The 17,191-nt window shown below is 43.8% G+C and overlaps 1 protein-coding gene across 1 annotated transcript in view; it reads left to right on the top strand.

Annotated features, from left to right (window-relative positions):
- The first annotated feature begins 261 nt into the window (after nt 1-261).
- GATB (glutamyl-tRNA(Gln) amidotransferase, subunit B) overlaps nt 262-17,191 on the top strand; it is a 23,854-nt gene continuing 6,924 nt past the window's right edge. The window contains exons 1-9 of the mRNA XM_010157037.1: nt 262-267; nt 719-917; nt 1,908-2,030; nt 5,263-5,376; nt 6,416-6,500; nt 6,887-6,931; nt 8,373-8,562; nt 15,185-15,318; nt 15,720-15,798. Coding sequence (XP_010155339.1) covers nt 262-267; nt 719-917; nt 1,908-2,030; nt 5,263-5,376; nt 6,416-6,500; nt 6,887-6,931; nt 8,373-8,562; nt 15,185-15,318; nt 15,720-15,798 — 975 coding nt within the window. The remainder of the gene's footprint in view (nt 268-718; nt 918-1,907; nt 2,031-5,262; nt 5,377-6,415; nt 6,501-6,886; nt 6,932-8,372; nt 8,563-15,184; nt 15,319-15,719; nt 15,799-17,191) is intronic.

The following is a 17,191-nucleotide window of genomic DNA, read 5'->3' as shown; positions in this document are numbered from 1 at the left end:
CTCCATCTAGCAATTTCCCCTGGAGTGGAGTCCCAGGCACGAGGTGGCATTTATCAGCTGTGTGCCTTATGTGGGGTTGCAGTGTCTAACTTTTAAATTGCTACATTAATGAAATTGAGCTTTTTCGTTTTCTTCATTTCCACCTCCCTGTGTCCCCCCCGCTTCCTTCTCCCTGTCTTTCCCTCTAATGAGTGAAATTCTGAACAGGCAGAGGGGGATATTCAGCCTGATGGGAGGATGAGTGATAGTCCCCACTTGGGGATGGAGGTACGGTAACTGGCTTCAGGCAAGATTTAACATGATCACGGAACCACAGGTGTGGAAGAACCTCTTCTGGTCCATTTCCTGCCCCGAGGCAGTCTCAGTGAAATTTATGTCATCCTTGGCAAGCGGTTGTACAGTTGATTATTGATCATTCCTGCATTAGTATGGTATCCTATATTTGCCTCTGTTGAGGAGTGCTCTTGTTTTTTCCAGATCTCCAGCTTCTCATTGTTATGTCGAATTCTAGAGCCATCTTTTAGCTTGCTTCCTTTCCAGCTAAGCAAAATAACTTCTGAATTTACATGTGCACGTGTTCTGTCCTCTTACGTAGGTCACTGTGGAAGATGTGGCAATTTCAGCTTTGTTCTTAGTCTATGGTATTTGCACTTGGCCATGCTGCTGCTTTCTGAAAAGTGAATGTTTTATTTGAGTATAAAGCTAATTTTGTTGACAGGCTGGCTATCAAATCACTCAGCAAAGAGTTCCTATTGCGGTGAATGGAAGTCTGTCATACAGTCTCTGCATAGACAACAAAATGAGCCAGATGGTGACCAAAACTGTGAGGATTAAACAAATTCAGTTGGAGCAAGACAGTGGAAAGAGTCTCCATGATGACACAAGGAGCCAGACTCTTGTTGACTTGAATAGGGCTGGTAGGTTTGGATTATTTTCGTACTTTTCTCCTCCTTTTGTGAGTCTTTAAAGGTAAATGGGTGACAAGGAAGGGGAAAAATAGAAGCAACCTGATGTCTCTTCTCCTTGAAAATAAAACCTCATCAAAATGACCATTACACTTGAAGCAGGGGAATACTTGAATTTTTTAATGGCCAGTGAACCTTTCCAATTGCTGCTGGTTGATGGCAACTGGCAATAGCAAGTTAGAAATGTGTTGGCTCCAGTTCACTCAAAACTGCGTGTCAGTCGCATACCGCCACTCGGCTATTCAAGCTCTTGCCCCTGTATGCGTTGTTAAGAAAAGTAAAATAGCACAGATCTAGTGAATCAAGTTTGTGTATAGGAGGAGCAGCTGCTGAAATTTGTCAGTGCATGAGTCAGACATTCCTTTTAATTATTAGCTTTGAAAAAACGTAGAATTTTCTCTTTCAACTCGGAAATTGCAAAACGGAATGAACCACATCAGCACACAACATGGGCAGCAGCCTGGATGGCCTAGCCTAATGGGGACATAGTGCTCCCGTGTCCAGTGAGCTTACAGGCTGCGGCTGCTCATGTTCTTTGAAGGCTGGATCCTGAAGCTAAAAACTAGACTACGTCTGTTCCCAGTTCTGTCTGTTCCAAAATTAGTCCAAGATAAATAAATCTGAAATCAGATTGGCTTTAAATGGGAGTTCTCCTAAAGAAAGACAGAAGAAGAATGTGTCCTTCTGATCTGCGTGTCATCAAAGGGTGGAGGATTGTCTGCGGTTTGTCTGTTCCTTTAAAAAAATAGGGAAAGTTTTTATGGCAGTCTGCAGCCAGGCCCATAGTGACAGTTACTAAATAATACATGGGCGGGGGGTGTTGTGTTGTTTTGTTTTGTTTTCAAAAAAAGCCCAAGCGCTTTCATATGTTTAGCTAGTTGCACTCTAATAAGCCAAGATGAAAAGCTATTGTTGAAAATCTCCTGTCTATTTCCCTGTTAGGAGTCGGCCTCATGGAGGTTGTCATGGAGCCTGATATGTGCTGTGGGGAAGAAGCAGCTGCAGCGGTCAGAGAGCTTCAGCTCATTCTTCAAACACTTGGGAGCAGTCAGGCAGTCATGGCAGGTAGGGAAGGGGGAAGGGCATGTTCCCTTGTCACCAGTAATTCTCTGCCTTTGCAGGAGTCTTGCAGCTTCTGTTGTTTTGCTCCGTGGTCATTATAAGGCATAGCCTTTTCTAGCTGTTGTTTTTCCAGTCCTCAGAGCCTGTCCTAATGTCTGCCATGCTTCAGGTGTCCTTGTGGGCCTGCCTTCATCTGCAGAGCTTTGCAGGGCTGGATTTTATATTGCCTCGCACAGTACTTTTACAGGATAAACCTAGGCAGAAAGCAATGTCCCCAGGGTTCTTGTGGTGTTTCTCCCTGTCTGTCCTCATCTTGCTTGCCACAGCACTGCAGCACAGAAGATCTGTAGTAAGGTTTAGTTGTAGAACATGGAAGTTGTGGGGCACAGTAGTGAGAGCATGGTTCATCTTGTAAATTGTGTGTCAGGTCTCAGCTAGTCATAAAATGGGTGTAGACAGTAAACTTGTGCTGGTGTCATGGCTAAGGTGGAGTAAATGTGAGTGCCTAACAGATACGGGGCAGGGGTTAATTGAAGACCCCATGAGATTGTGGCTTTTGCTTGATCATCTCACACACTCACTCTGTCCCTCCTCCCCTCCAGCATTATGTTCACTAGGTATCAACTTCTCTTCCCACCAGGGAGATCACTGCTGGTCTGGGAGGTGGGTCAGAGAATTGTGCTGGTTCATGCTGTGCAGCAGGCTTGCAGATCCCAGTCTCAGGAGTTAGAGGCCAAGGTCCTTAGGCATCCCCTGGCATTCATTTCCATGCATCTCTGGTCTTGGGGATCTTCCCCTACCTCCCGGATCTCTAGCCGAGTTCACTGCTGTCTTTCTGACATCGCTTCCTCTTTTGGGAACCAGCTTTTGGCACCAGCTCTTATTTAAGAAGAGCTTAGGGCCCCAATTTTCACAAAAGGTGATGTGCAGAAGCACAGCATGTGATCAGCCCCCTAACTGGTGATTCTGTCTCTATTAACTGGAGGATTCAGGTCACGCCATATTTGCTCGGTCCTAACGTTCTAAAAATTGACAACCAGCCCATGGTTACAGCTAGCAAATAGCAGGCTTCTGCTTGAGACTTTAAAAGTACAGTTTTGGGCATTCATCCCCTCCACACGTACGCCCAATTATCAGCTGCCTATTAGTGTTCACAATGTAAGCTATATTTTTGCCTGTGGCAGTTGGCCTCACTGTTCTGGCAGCGAATTCAGGCCACAGTATAAGTGGATGCATCTCCCAGAGAACTGAGTCAGAGTGGTGCATGTATCACCCAGTAAATGGGATCCAATAATGTTGGCTAGTGATGAAAATCTGATTTAATGTAAGGGGAAATAATAATTGCCAGACATTATACATGTCTGTGAGCCTTTTCTCACGCAAGTGTTAACCATGTCAAACAGGGAACAGTTGTTAATATTAAGCAGCCAGTTTGCATGCTTCTTCAAAGGCCTTTGTGGACGTACACATATACCACATTTATCACTACTGAACTCAGCCCGAAGTTTGCCATTGGAATTGCACTGTGATAGCTTTTATTGCAGTGAGATTTCTGACTTACTGCAGTGAGAATTCCAGCGCTGGGAGTATTTTCCCTCAAGTATAGATGGCTTTAAAACTATATGGGTGGTGTTTTTAAGGGCTTTCTGATGTGGTTTTCCCTCATCATTATTACTTGCTTTTAAAGAAGGGCTTTCAGTTCTCATATTTTACCCTCATTCTACTTGTGTGTTCAGTGAAGACAAGTGCCCAGTTTTATCAGGTGTTACTTCATTAACAACAAACAGATTGAAAGATGATTTCATTGCAATGGGAAAGGAAAAGAAGCCGGGCTTTAAGTAGGCTTATAGGAAAAAAGCTTTTTTAAGAACATTTGGGGCCTGGCTCTCCTTTCACTTACGCCTGATTAACTTCATTGTCTTGTCACATTGACACCTACATCCAAGTAGAAGCAGGTCATATCTCAAAATGAAGCAAGGGCAGGACCAGACTATTCCTCTTTTGGAACAAGTACTCATTTCACCCCAGAGAAGGGAGCACATGCAAAACACTTCTCTTGAAAGAGATGTTGGGTCATTCCAGCACCTTCGTCCTTCATTTGCATGTCTGGCAAGACTCTATGAAGGGGGAGGAAATCGGTGCACTATCATCCAGTGCCCTTTTACAGAGTGTACTGAGGCCGCTCTAGTCAATTTACATCTATTGACCTAAATGGATGTTGAAGCTGTCTTCACAGGTTTAACTCTGAGCTGTTTTGTGCTCTCATTAATAACGCTGCCGTATTTAAACACTAAGTCTTTGTTTCCTTTTATCTGTATTTGAAATGAAAACAAAACAAACAAACCTCAAACCAAAAAACCCCACAAAACCGAAAGAGGAAGGCTACAAATGTTCACCGTGCGCTATGGGAAAAATGTGTGTTTCTTTTTAATACAACCCCTCCTGTTTGTTTATTCCCACCAGCTGAATAACTGCTGCAAGCCTTTTCTTCTCAGAAGGGATGTCTTTAGAGGGACAAAACTTAGAAAGATACAATTACGAGTTACTTGTGGTTGAGTCATTAAAGATCTCTGAGGACATTATTCCATTTTGGACTTAAAGTGCAGGATGCTTTTATATGTAACTTTGTATTCAGTTTCAGTTTTTAGCAGCCAGGGAAATTTGGAGAGGGGGGGAGATTGCAGTTTCTTGAAGGAGAGGAAAAAAATAACCATCCACCACTACTCGCATTTTGTCCTTGAGCTGTAAATTTCCAAGAACACCTTAGTAAATCTGTTCAACGTAACTGTAAGTTCTTGTGTTCCAGGCAAGGGTAGTATATATTCATCAAATTGTAATTCCAAAAGGTATTTTTATGCTGTTTTTAGAGAAATGGCAGCTCACAATCCACCATTTTAAATTGCTTGTCTAATTCTGCCCTTTATGTAGGAGCTGTGAATCAGAAGCTTTTTCCTCTATATGGCTTAGAGGAGCTGCGCTGCACTGCACCATGCAGTTTTCTCTGAGAGGAATTATGAGCAATATTTTTTTCTTAAAACAGTAGTTCTCTCAGAAATGATTGGAGGCAGAGGTTTGCAGTGGAATCACAAACAAAGCGCTGTGATGAGGTGGTTGTTACGCCTTTCTGAACATACGGAAGTCTGCTATTAATGCTCTGCAGTTTATCAATGCGTGCCAAGGTTTTTAGTCTGGTTTACAGGGCAGACTGTTCTGTTGATGAAGTTTCCTTTTACAGAGGGTCAGCTGAGAGTGGATGCCAATGTTTCTGTGCATCACCCTGGAGACCCTTACGGAGTGAGGACTGAAGTGAAGAACATCAATAGCATACGATTCCTGGCAAAAGCAGTAGGTAAACGATGGTTGCTTCATTACAGGAGCATTGCAGGTATTTTATGTGGTCTGACATGAAATATGTCAGGCTCCTGAGTGCAGTAGTTGGCCTTAAATGCCCTGAATAGCTTCATCCGGGTGTCCCATCCATGCATCTTGCCTGTGGATCCAGAAGTCTGTTTGAGCTCAGCCCAGGGCCTTCAGACTTTGCCTGAGCTGCATCATAGGTGTGCCAGTGTTCAGTCCTGTCTCTTGATGGACCTGGGACCTGTTCTGTAGTCTTGTTCCCATTCCTGTCTCTGGCTTAGCTCCTGCTGCTTCTGACTGAACTCCCGGGATGGACCCTGGACCCAGCTCATCCCCTCACCTTGACTGGGACTGCCAGCAGACCCTGTTAGTAGCACATGCCTCAGCCCGTGCTGTTCAGACCGATGGGACTGTCCAGGCAGCGAGGGCACTGCCTGTGCTGTGTCACCCTCGGCTCCTGGGTTTTCTTCCTGCTCCCTGACAGAGTAAATCTTAGTATGGGGTACTGTGGGGATAGCAGCTGTGTTAGAGGTGACCCTCTGCCTGCAGGAAGATTAAAGCAGATGATTCAGTGCATAGCATGTTTAGTACTGAAATATGTTAGCAGTTGCTCTCTGTCCTCCAGTGGGGATGATTGCTTTCCACTGAGTACGGTGGGCGGTGTGTATGAAGCTCAGATGCAGCTTGGGCATGAGCAAGAAAGGAGGATTATTACATCTCTGAAAGAAAACTCAACTGGGTGATTGGAAGGTCACTAGGAATGTATGGCTTGGCTGCAGTGCCTGGGAGAAAATGTTTTCTCTTTAAAGGGAATGAAAGAAGATGAGGAAAACACGCAAAGAAAGAAACAGTGCTGGAGAGGGAGACAGTGACTGATAATTCTGCCTGGAATTACTGCTGTTGGTTTCATTAAGGTTAAAACAACAATCTATTCCATTATTGCATAGCAGTGAAAAAATGAAATAGCAGAGTGTACAAAAGCTAATAATGCAGTGCAACAAGCTTACGCTTTTTTCTTTTGTTTCTGTCAGACTATGAAATACAGAGGCAAATTGAAGAACTGGAAAATGGAGGAACAATTCTGAATGAAACAAGAGCCTTTGATTCCAAGCTTGGGTAAGTTTTTATTTTGGAGGAACATGAGGAGTAGCAGCTTGAGAGTGCCACAGATACCTAGTGACATGATCAGGAGAGGTAACGTGGCATTGCTCAGCTTCTGTCTTCTAAAGGTGATGTTCACAAGCACAGACTCCTCACAGGTAGTAATTTATTCTTAAAGTTGAGGCTTTTTCACGACAGATTGTGTGTTACATCAAAGCAGTGTCTGTGTGAAAATGACTGCCCTCTTATACACACACATACACACACACACTCTCTTTGAAGTGGCTTTAAGAAGCTCTCCTGCTCTTCATGAGGCAAAGGTTTTGTTTGGTGGTTTTGCCATAAAACTAATTCTGTGGTGAACCTCTTCTCACATCTTACTTGTACTGTTTTTATTTTAGGTGCACTGTACCAATGAGGGACAAAGAAGGAAAACAGGATTATCGGTATTCATTTTTTAATAAAGTTAACATTTCAAGAACTGAGAACTTAATTTCATTTCTTAAATGTAGTTAGTGTAATGAGCATGCAAAGTTAGTCAGTATAGTAATTATTATTGGAAGTTTACCTTCCACTGTAAGGGGAAGAGACCTACGAAAATCAGTGCTGGTCTGAGTAGTTCACATCAAGAACTGTGTCTCATCTCTGCTAAAACCCACAGACCTTTCCCAAAATCTAAGCTAGAGTACCCTTGCTCAAAGTGGATACGTTGAAGGTTTACTTTGTGGCCAGTACAAGCATATTCTTAAGAATGCCTGACGTAAAATGTAAGAGTATTCCGAGTTAAGCATTGCTCCTGCTTTACGTAAATATTGAGGGAAACGATTTTCAGATGGCAGGCCCTGCCTCTCTGCTACATATATTCTACCACTGATCTTACTAGAGCAGAGTAAGGATTTTGAAAACACCCTACAAACTTTAAATCTGCTTTTTGAATTATTGATTGTAGAATTGCAGCAGAAAAGGCAGTGATCATTTTACGAATTCCCTATTATGGTAGGGTCTGGCATGAGGCTTATTTAACAAGACTAATTCGAACAAATGCGAAAGAAAAGTCATGAAAACCTGGACAAGAACTGGTGAGCCTAAGATATTTCACACAAAGACAGAAAGATGATTACTAGTACTAAGATTATGATCAGTATTAAACTGATTTTCGGATTTTGGTTTTCAGATTTTCTGTAACTTACTGCTGCACATCATACATTAAACTTAATATCTATGTTTAGGCAGATTTGAAATCGAAATTAGTACAGTAAATGTAGAGGGTGCCCAATGACCTTTATTCTGGTACTTTGGAACCCCTCATTTGATCACCTATGAGTGAGGTTTCTTATTTGAGCGTTTTGAATTGGCCCTTCTCTTTCAGGGAGCCTTTTGTTCTGTGATGGCAGCCTGCTGAGCACAGTAACTTTGCACAGTGTGAGATTTCATCAAGATGTTTGAAGTTAGCCTGGAAAAGGTTGCAGCCCGCCCAGGTCAATCCTGGTAGTTGGCTGTCCTTCCGGGGTTTTCCCTGCCAGTCCACTCCCGTTTTGTCCAGATCCACAATTCGTGCTTGATGCCAAAAGGAATGGGTTGTTGCCATATCTACTGTTATTGTTGTTATTTTTTTATTATTATTTGGGTGCAGAAGTGTTTTAATTACCCCTTTTCTGTCATCGACTCTTTGACAATCTGTGGCAAATACTCCAAAAAAGAAAATAGGGGCTTTACAGCAGTTCGAGGGTGGATCTTTTATTACTTAACAGTGATATACCAAGTCATGAATTTTTAATATTTTGTTTGGTTGAAATAGTCGTACAACTTCCAGGTAAGCATAAGCCTGCTATACAAATCTTATTCCATGTTGCTTAGCTTCTGACTGAAAAGAATCATTTTCACTAGGTTCATGCCAGAGCCAAACCTTCCTCCATTGATTCTGTACGATGCTAAATCTTTGCCAGCTAATATGAACCATCAGCAAGTGGTGAATGTTGATTGGATTCATGAGAGACTTCCTGACCTCCCCAGTGTGAAGAGAGCAAGGCTGGTTGAACGTTATGGGATTCTTCCTGAACACAGCTTCACCTTATTGGTAGGTCTGTTGATCAAGTGCTAAAATAAGCCTCGAAACTTCAAAGTTGCGCAGGTTTTGAAAAGATTTACAAATGTCATGTTAACTAGCTGTCAGTTCTCATGGATGGTTTTCAGTTGGAAATATGTCTGATGCACACTTTGTACCTTGAAGCCATATACACGGAAGGGTGGGAAACAGGAACCATACGCAGTGTGCCCACAAGAAGCATTTCTCATGCAAGGTGCAGTCAAATACCTATTATTTAATATTGATCTTGTCTGCCTGCACGTGGATGTGCCTGTGCCCAGCTGCAACTGACAAATCCTGCCTTGCAAGTGCCTCCTCTTCTTGTCTTTAGGTCTGGTACAAGGCTGGGTGCATTGTCAGTAGCTAACAAATTAACAGACGTGTTTTCCTGACTGCAGAAGCAAGCCCCAAATTTTAAATCTTTCAGCTTCACGTGCCCTGGTTGATCTGGCTTCCACGTTATTTTGAAAAAAAGACAGACTTAGGTAAATACACAAAACAGCTCTACAGCATCACCTTTGACTTCATGATGCCATTTACCAGTGATAGATTCACAAGAGGGGATGAGAAAGAAAAGGATGTGGCAAATATGGTTATAAATAAGGAAGTGACAGCAAAATCTCAACTTCCAAAACTGTTCTAAAGGACTTTGAGCTGCTTAAATGCAAGCTGTGTCATCTCTATTTGCTAGTGATAACACTGTGGGGGGGTTACTATACCCCTCCAGGATCAGACACTTCAGGTAGCCAGTTAAGCTAGGACAGTGGCCTGCTTTGGTTACCGCTGTGATTAGTGGGGACAGAAGGAAAAGGACTTCAGATAAGATTCAGAGCGGAACGGTAAGTACTCTGAATTGTCCTCTGGAGGAGTTCCTTTCCTTTGACTATAAATGGAAGGAGAGCAGTGCACCTAACTTAACTACCTAATATCCTTCCTTTGTGTAATTTAATACACTTGTACAGAAGCTGGTTCTACAGGAAAAAAAGGTTCGTTCTTCTGAGGAAAGCTGTTAGGAAAACTGCTTTTGTGGTGGTGTGCCATTTCAGGGAGTGGCAGATCTTTTGCTGTCTGGTGGGCAGGCGAGTCATAAGCCTCATCAAAGTCAGGAGGCTGCAGCGATAGCATCAAGAGGTGTCAGGAGTGTCTTACCTTTGTGTTTCATCCTATAAGCTGGAAAATGTGATTTCGCAGCCAGCATTCCTGTCCATGCATGCATTTTTTTTTACAGTAAAATAAACAGAGCTCAGAAGGCCAGATAGGTCCTGAACTCTTCTTTCTATTTTCATTCTTCTCCCCTCTGTGGGGGGTTGACCCCTGCCAGCTAAGTACCACAGCTGCTCCCTCATTCCCCCCACTGGGGACAGGGCAGGGAGAACGTAGGAAGAGCAAAACCACTAGAACTCTTGGTTTGAGATAAAGACACTTGAATCAGTTAAGGAAGGAGGAAGGCAAAAACCCAAAAGTGATGCAAATGCAATCACTCACCACCTCCCACAAGTAGACTGATGTGCAGCTAGCGTCCAGCCAATGACTGCCTCCCCAAAAAAAACCCTTCTCTCAGCTTTTCTTGTCGAGGATGGTGTTACATGGCACAGAATATCCCCTTCGTTCATTTGGGTTAGCGTCCCGGCCCAGCTTCATGCCCACCCTCGGCCTACCGTGGGGGGCAGAATGGGAAAAAGAGGAAGCCTTGACACTGTGCAAGTACTGCTCAGCAGTAGCCGACACACCCATGTGTTGTCAGCACCGCCGTAGTCACAGACCCAGAAGACAGCCCCCCTCGGTCTGCTCTCAAGAAAAGAAACACCATCCCAGCCAGACCCAGAGCACCCACTCCTTTCACTTGGCACCAACCCACTTCTTGTGCCTTTCAGTTCTGCTGGTGTTGATGGCTTCTGCCGCCTGGTTTCTGTCCTCCCTGGCAGCAGCCCTATGTATCTGCCTCATCAACTGCCCTTTCTTTCCAGCTGTTCTCCGAAACACACTATCGCCTTTGCGTTTTCCCATTTAACTTTTTTTTCCTTTTTGCAACGTGTAAGACAATTAATGAGCTCCAAGCTGAAATTTGGGATTTGGTTTGTAATAAGATAATGCATCCATTTGAATGCATGAAGTGAAGGCGTTCTTCATTGCAGGTCTTCTTTTATTGTGCATTAGAATGTCAGCGTGTACACTCTCCATAAAAGTTGCTTGCCTGTTCACTGGGAGACTAGTTAACCTTAATTCATCTGAAAACGGTATGGCCATTGCTGTGTTAGGCTTACATCAGAGCTTACAGAAGATTGCTGATAGGGCCAGATGCACAAATCTAACGAGCATTCGTTCAGGTTAGAGCGCCCAGGAGTGCTCATTAAATAAATGGCAGCGGTAGAGGGATGACTCTAAAATGCAAAATCTCTATTCTGTGCCAACTTGTTAGAGAAAACATTATGCGCCACAGTTACAATAAAACAATACCAAACTTCAGCATGCAAGTCCATTTCCAAGCTTACTTCCTGAGCTTTCTTCTCCGATACAGCAGCTACCTGTATGTGCTGCAGTACTGAGAATCTGAGACTCCTGCTTTGCCTAGTTACAAGATGTGCTGAAATGGGAGGAGAGCATTGCCTGTTAACATCATCTCTCTATCTGAAATTTCTTAAGTGCAAACTGCTATGTTTTTGAGAGTTTTCGATAAGTTGCAAAAATAAACGAAGTTTCAGATTTTCTTCATGCAGAACCCTTCTTATTCCTAAAGGTGCAGTTCTTTGAGCCGTGGAGACTCCATGGTATTTGTGTACTCACGTTCTGCAGGCAATTTCTGCTTTGCTGTTTGACCTGGTAGGCTGGCAAATACTTCAGTCAAGAAGGATCTCTGACAACTTTGCCAGTTATGGTATTATAATACTTTTGTCTTGCTTCCTGTTGAGTCAGGAAACCAAGACATATCAGCGCAGACATTAATGTGACGTGTGTTTTCAAAAAGCGTGCTGAAGTCCGGGGATGTCCAACTAAAAAATAGATCAGTTGTCACAGTACAGCATTAGAAAATAACAGTCTGATCACGTCCTTTCTCATCTGAATTCCAAGCCTTCCTGTACATTTACTGTTCCCCTGCTTACTCAGATAAAAGTGGGAGTTCCCCATGGGCTTTGGCTCATCGCTCTGGTGGAACAATTACACTGGTGAATCCTTCGAGCAGTCAAAAGTGGGAAGTCAGGTTTGACTGTTTTGTTTACGACAGACTGTTCTCATACAAGTTGGTGTGCAGATGACTTGATTTTTCGAACTTAAATCATTTCATAAGAAGCTGTCGGGAAAAGATTGGACTTCTTTGACTGCTCTGCTTGTGGTTTTTAATTGGCTAGATTTTCGGGGGGTTTTTTCCCCTGACAATTTTGGACTTTTTGGCACAGTTGTTAGCTCACAGTTGGTTATTGTGGGAACTGTGATAGTGAAAATGGGAATAAGAAAGCAGAAAATTACATTTCATTTGTTAACATTGGTGTACTTTCCTGCTTCGGTTCTTTGGGAAACATCATTGGTCTCTAAAAGTGTAAGTTTGCGTTGCGGACCCGATGTCCCTAAAGATTGTACCCATGGCATTGTGGAAAATAACGTGTTGTTTTAAACTTGCTTCAAAAGCGTCTGGAATTACTCCACCATTTATTTGACATCTCAGTACTGTGAAATGATCATTTTAAACCCTGTTCTTAAGAAAGAAATTTGCATCCGGTTGAAATACTGGTATGTCAGATTCCATGCCAGTCAGACTAATAAGTAACTTCCAGCATGTTTGGTGTGCAGTGGGAGCACCGAGTGGGCCTGGATCCCAAACACAGTGCTGCAATTCCAGATTTCTCGGTTTCCTGCTATGAAGATTAAGGTATGTTAGTCAGAGTTAAGTGAGAGCGGTCAGTCAGCGTTCCTGGCAACCGGCACATTAGAGCGTGTGGTGGTTTTCAGCTCAGACCTGTCACAAGGGACAAGTGCGTGTGTGTTGGTAGTTGAATGAATTTGGCGTGAGTAATGTTGACCAAAATGTAGGTCAGATCAAAGCCCAGGTAATACAGTGCCTGGAACTGAAGCTGATCAGGGTGTGCCTACGTTTCTATAAGAATGCAGAAAATAAGGAAAATGTTTCATTTCTGTCAGTCGTTTTGATGTTGTGACATTCTGCCATGTTCGTTTCAGTCTGGCATTTGCTGGGTTTCCCTACTCTTTGGCTACAGAACATGACAGTCACTTAAAAAACCTAAGATGAAATGCAAGGGAATCAGGGGGAACAGGTCTGGTTTCATGAGCACGAGTGGGGTTCGGTACCTGGTAACGCGTAAGTCTCCCTGAGGATTCCTGGGCTCCTCTGCTCTTGCTGCCTGGAAATCACCTGATTAAAATGGGAAGGCTGGGTATGTTTGCCCTTGATTTCCAAGGGTCTGGTAGCAGGGTCGGAGCTGCAGCTCCAGCCAAGTTGCTGGTATCTGGAAATCTGAACAGAGACGCGCGCTCTAGCCGGTGCAGGGTGGAAGTGCTGGGTGTGCCATCTGGGTTTGTAGCCTGCGTTCAGGCATGTGCCATCCGCAGACGTTGTTTTCCTGTGTGTGATGCTGTAGCTAGACTGGCTGTGCCTGGAGCGTTTGTAAAAGCTTCTGCAGCGTGCGTAAGGAGACCGGCATTTATACCTGCTCCCTTTTTCCTGCCCACATCGCACCGGTGTTTTTGTGGAACGGAACCTGCTGTTTCAATAATCAGTGTTTGTTTGTGCTAATGAATTCTGAGGTGAATTAGAAAGAGTACAGCATTCAGGAATGCATCGGTTTAGTAATTCCACTTAACACACGCACAGTTTTTAGTCAAGCTTACCGTACTTGGGTAATCACATCATTCCCTTACTGTTGTGGGTTTTTTTTAAGCCTAAGTTGTTCCTCGTAGTCTGTTTAGCCTTAGATTTTACATGATTTGATTACAAAATAACTGCTAGCTAAATTTGTAAGAACACTGGGCAAGAAGGGAATTAGGCCTGTCCACATTAGATAGATAAACGGGGGGGTTAGGAGACCTACTGTGGTTCCCAGCGGACTTCTGCGGCTTTCCTAGGCTGAGAACTTGGTTTCTTTTCCCATGGTCTCAAGGTAAAGGAGACGGGTCTGATTTCTGTCACACCGGTTTCACAGCACATCAGCCATTAATCTAAGTGCATTTTGTTCTGTTTCACAGAACAGGGAGCAGTAGTCTGCAGTCTGCTCAAAAGCCATACATCATTACCAATGAAAAATGTCGTATCTAGAGCTGTCGGAAGTTTGTACTGTGAAAGTTTTGAGGAGAAAAGGCTGAAATTCTGTATTGCTGTGATGATAAATTGCCTTTAAAAACAAGGGCAAATGAGTCTGTCTGACGGGGTGTGTTTGAGTGGAAAAGTCAGGCTTTAGTTTAGTGTGTACCTGCATTCTCTTTGCTGGGAACTGCTTGGAGATCTGGCTGCAGTCAGTATGTGCTTGGAAAATGTTTTTGCTGTGATGACAGTGTACTTAGAAAATTCTGTATTGCTGTGATGATAAATTGCCTTTAAAAACAAGGGCAAATGAGTCTGTCTGACGGGGTGTGTTTGAGTGGAAAAGTCAGGCTTTAGTTTAGTGTGTACCTGCATTCTCTTTGCTGGGAACTGCTTGGAGATCTGGCTGCAGTCAGTATGTGCTTGGAAAATGTTTTTGCTGTGATGACAGTGTACTTAGAATCTTGGCTGTCTACCTCTGACAACTACTGAGAGCTGGCTTGCCTTCCTGTGCATTTATGCCACACGCTGCGCAAGTCCAGTGGCACGCTGGATTTGGATTCCTCCTTCAAAAGGTGGGAGCTGCCACTTAATATCTCTTCAGCCTTCGGTAGGCCTAATGAGTTCTGTGCTGCAGTTAAAGATCCATCAGTGCCTCGATGACAAACAGCACAGCGTTCAACAGCCTGCGCGGTGTCTGTTCTCCTAAAAACAATCTCGGATTTCACCTGGGCAATAAATTGAATCCCCTACTGTCAGACCTTCTGAGCATTTAGGGTACTGCGGAAAAGCTTACAGAGCTTCTCTGAAAAACATGAGAAAAGTGAACCCTTGCTTCTTCCAGTGTGACCTTTCCACATTATTGAAGGGCGAACGCAAGCTAAACTTGCTGCTTCAATCCAAAATAAACAGAAGTGATTGCAAGACCAAGAGTGAAGTAGCTGTAGACAGTTTCCAGAAAAACCTCTTCTTGGTAAAAGGCTGCATGACAGCGTCTTCGATGGCAGCATTGTATTTCCTAGCATTATACATATTTAAAACAGATGAGGAGATGAGAAAGCTTTTCCCCAGATGCTAATTTTAGGGAGGAGTTAAGGAAAAAAAAAAAAAAGATCACTCCTTTATCAGAACTTCCATTGGAACCGGCAGGCTGGCAGGTAAGCTCTGTGTACCTCGTCCAGGCACAACGGTGTCTGTTCGCTGTTATGTTAATAAAATCACCCCGGAGTTTTGTGACTTCACAGTGGCTTCACAAAACCAAGTTTACTTTAGGACTGAGTATTTTTACTCCAGATGTAATTTCGTAATCAAACATGCTTGCACTCTGGTGTCCTTCTGATGCATTTAACTTTTCATTAACAGAATGAAGACGGATTAACAGAATTCTTTGAAAATGTGGTAAAACAGACCCAGATGAAGCCAAAGAAAGTGATCGGCTGGATTCTGCAGGACATGCTCAGTTATTTGAAACAGCATTCCCTCACAGTGAAGGAAAGGTCAGGCTTCTTGATTGCTACAGTGGTGAGACAAAAGGGACCCTTTTCTCATGTACTGTGAATGGTAGTGTGTCACTCATCGCTCACGTCTGCTTTAGTTACTACCTGTGAAGGCTGTCACGCTGGGCAGTACCGTGTGGGCCGTGGCGCGGGCATACTGAACCAAGGCAACACAGTACCTGGCAGGGAAGAGGGCCATGGAGTTGAGAGGACTAATCAGTCTTCCTTCTTTGGAACGTGACAGTGGCAAGGCATAGTCAGTACCAAAGTTGAATATAGTGTATCACGAGGCAAAACAGCTAGCTTGTCATGCTAAACTCTCTGATCTTTAGGCAAGCACCAGCCTAGACACATCGCTCCATCTTATTCTCCAAGGTAACGTCTGCCCCCTTCTTCCCTAGCCCAGTCAGTTCTTCCCGCCTGGCTGACCTCCTGAACCTTCTGGAAAAAAAAGAAATCTCATCTTCAGCAGCAAAGCAGGTACATACCTCGTGACTTTTACTGTTCTGTCAATCTGTGGCCTCTCTCTCCATTTGCATAGTGATTTTAGAATCAGTGTGTGCTAACACATCTCTTGCTTTAGAAGGAAATTATTTAGAGTGTCGATGAAGGATAAATTCTGTATCTACTATATACATATAATAGATGAAAATGCCTCGTGTGCATATAATTTTACAGATACAGCTGCAGATTCAGTGTCAGAAGGGGGCACAAACCAAATAGTATATTCAAGCAATGTGAACTGCAGTCAGTTAAATAAATCCTGGTGCTGAACAGACTGGACACTAGATCTCAATTCACAGTTTGAGTCAGACCTGAGTGAAAGGTCAGTGGGAGCTAATCCATGGCTTGCAGTTAAGCTGAGAGTATCAGTTACTCGGTACTAAGGGACAGTAAGGGCTACGATCCCAGGCATTAGCATGAGGAAAAGGATACAGGTGACCCGAGTGTAGGCACAAGAAGGCACACACACTGCTTTGGTGTACCCGAGTCAAACGTGGAGAGGTCTGGCCTTCCTTTTATCCTTGCTTCTTTGAGCAAGTGCTGTCACGGACACAACGACAAAGCCAGTTTCTCCCTCTTTTTAACTATCATCTTGCTTAGGACAGTCTAAAAAGTCAGTTGTTGATGATTGGTATCTAAAATTGTGAACTGCATATGATGGGTGCGGTGACTGCTGTGCCTGTAGGCAAAACGTGGAGGTTTTTGTCACAGGGAATAGTCTCTCCTTCACCTTAAATTGTTGCCAGCTCATTTATGCGGGCTGCCTTGTGTTTGCACGTTATCCGCTGGGTAAGTACATCAGATGACGGCTGCTTCTCGCGTGTGTTCTTCAGTGAAACTGTGGATGAAGATCCGTGACTTGCAGTGGAGACATTACACTCGCCCCATCTGCTTTCAAGCTTTTAACACCCTGCCATGCACGGGGCAGGTTTCCATCTTTCTAGCATGTCTTGATTCAGTCCACGGGCAACTTTGGAATAGTACTGAGGTCAGTTCAGGGGGTTCTGCACTCTCACAACCCCAGTGTAACTGTTGCAAACGTGGCTCTTCACCCTACTCAGGTTTGTTGTTTTCTTTTTTGGAAACGCTTGTGGTTCTTGATTAAACCGGTCTTGCTGTTGGTCTGCTTCTGTGGATGGCCAGCTGCGTCTAACAGGCGTCATAAATAGGGATGTAAGTGCCTGACCTCAGTGCGTCCATTTGGAAATTTTGGATTGGAAATGTAAAAGCTTCAAAAGGGAGATAAGTATTAATAGGAAAAGCATTGGAATGCAGAGCGGTGCCATGCCTGCAGGGCTGTGGCACACCCTTCAGTTTGGTGTCTGCCTTTGAAAGGGAAGCTTCAGAGCTCCAGTCTTCCCTCCTGGCT

Source organism: Eurypyga helias, unplaced genomic scaffold (assembly GCF_000690775.1).
Source record: "Eurypyga helias isolate BGI_N326 unplaced genomic scaffold, ASM69077v1 scaffold12868, whole genome shotgun sequence".
NCBI classification, from domain to species: Eukaryota; Metazoa; Chordata; class Aves; order Eurypygiformes; family Eurypygidae; genus Eurypyga; species Eurypyga helias.
This window is presented reverse-complemented; position numbering and strand designations above follow the sequence as displayed.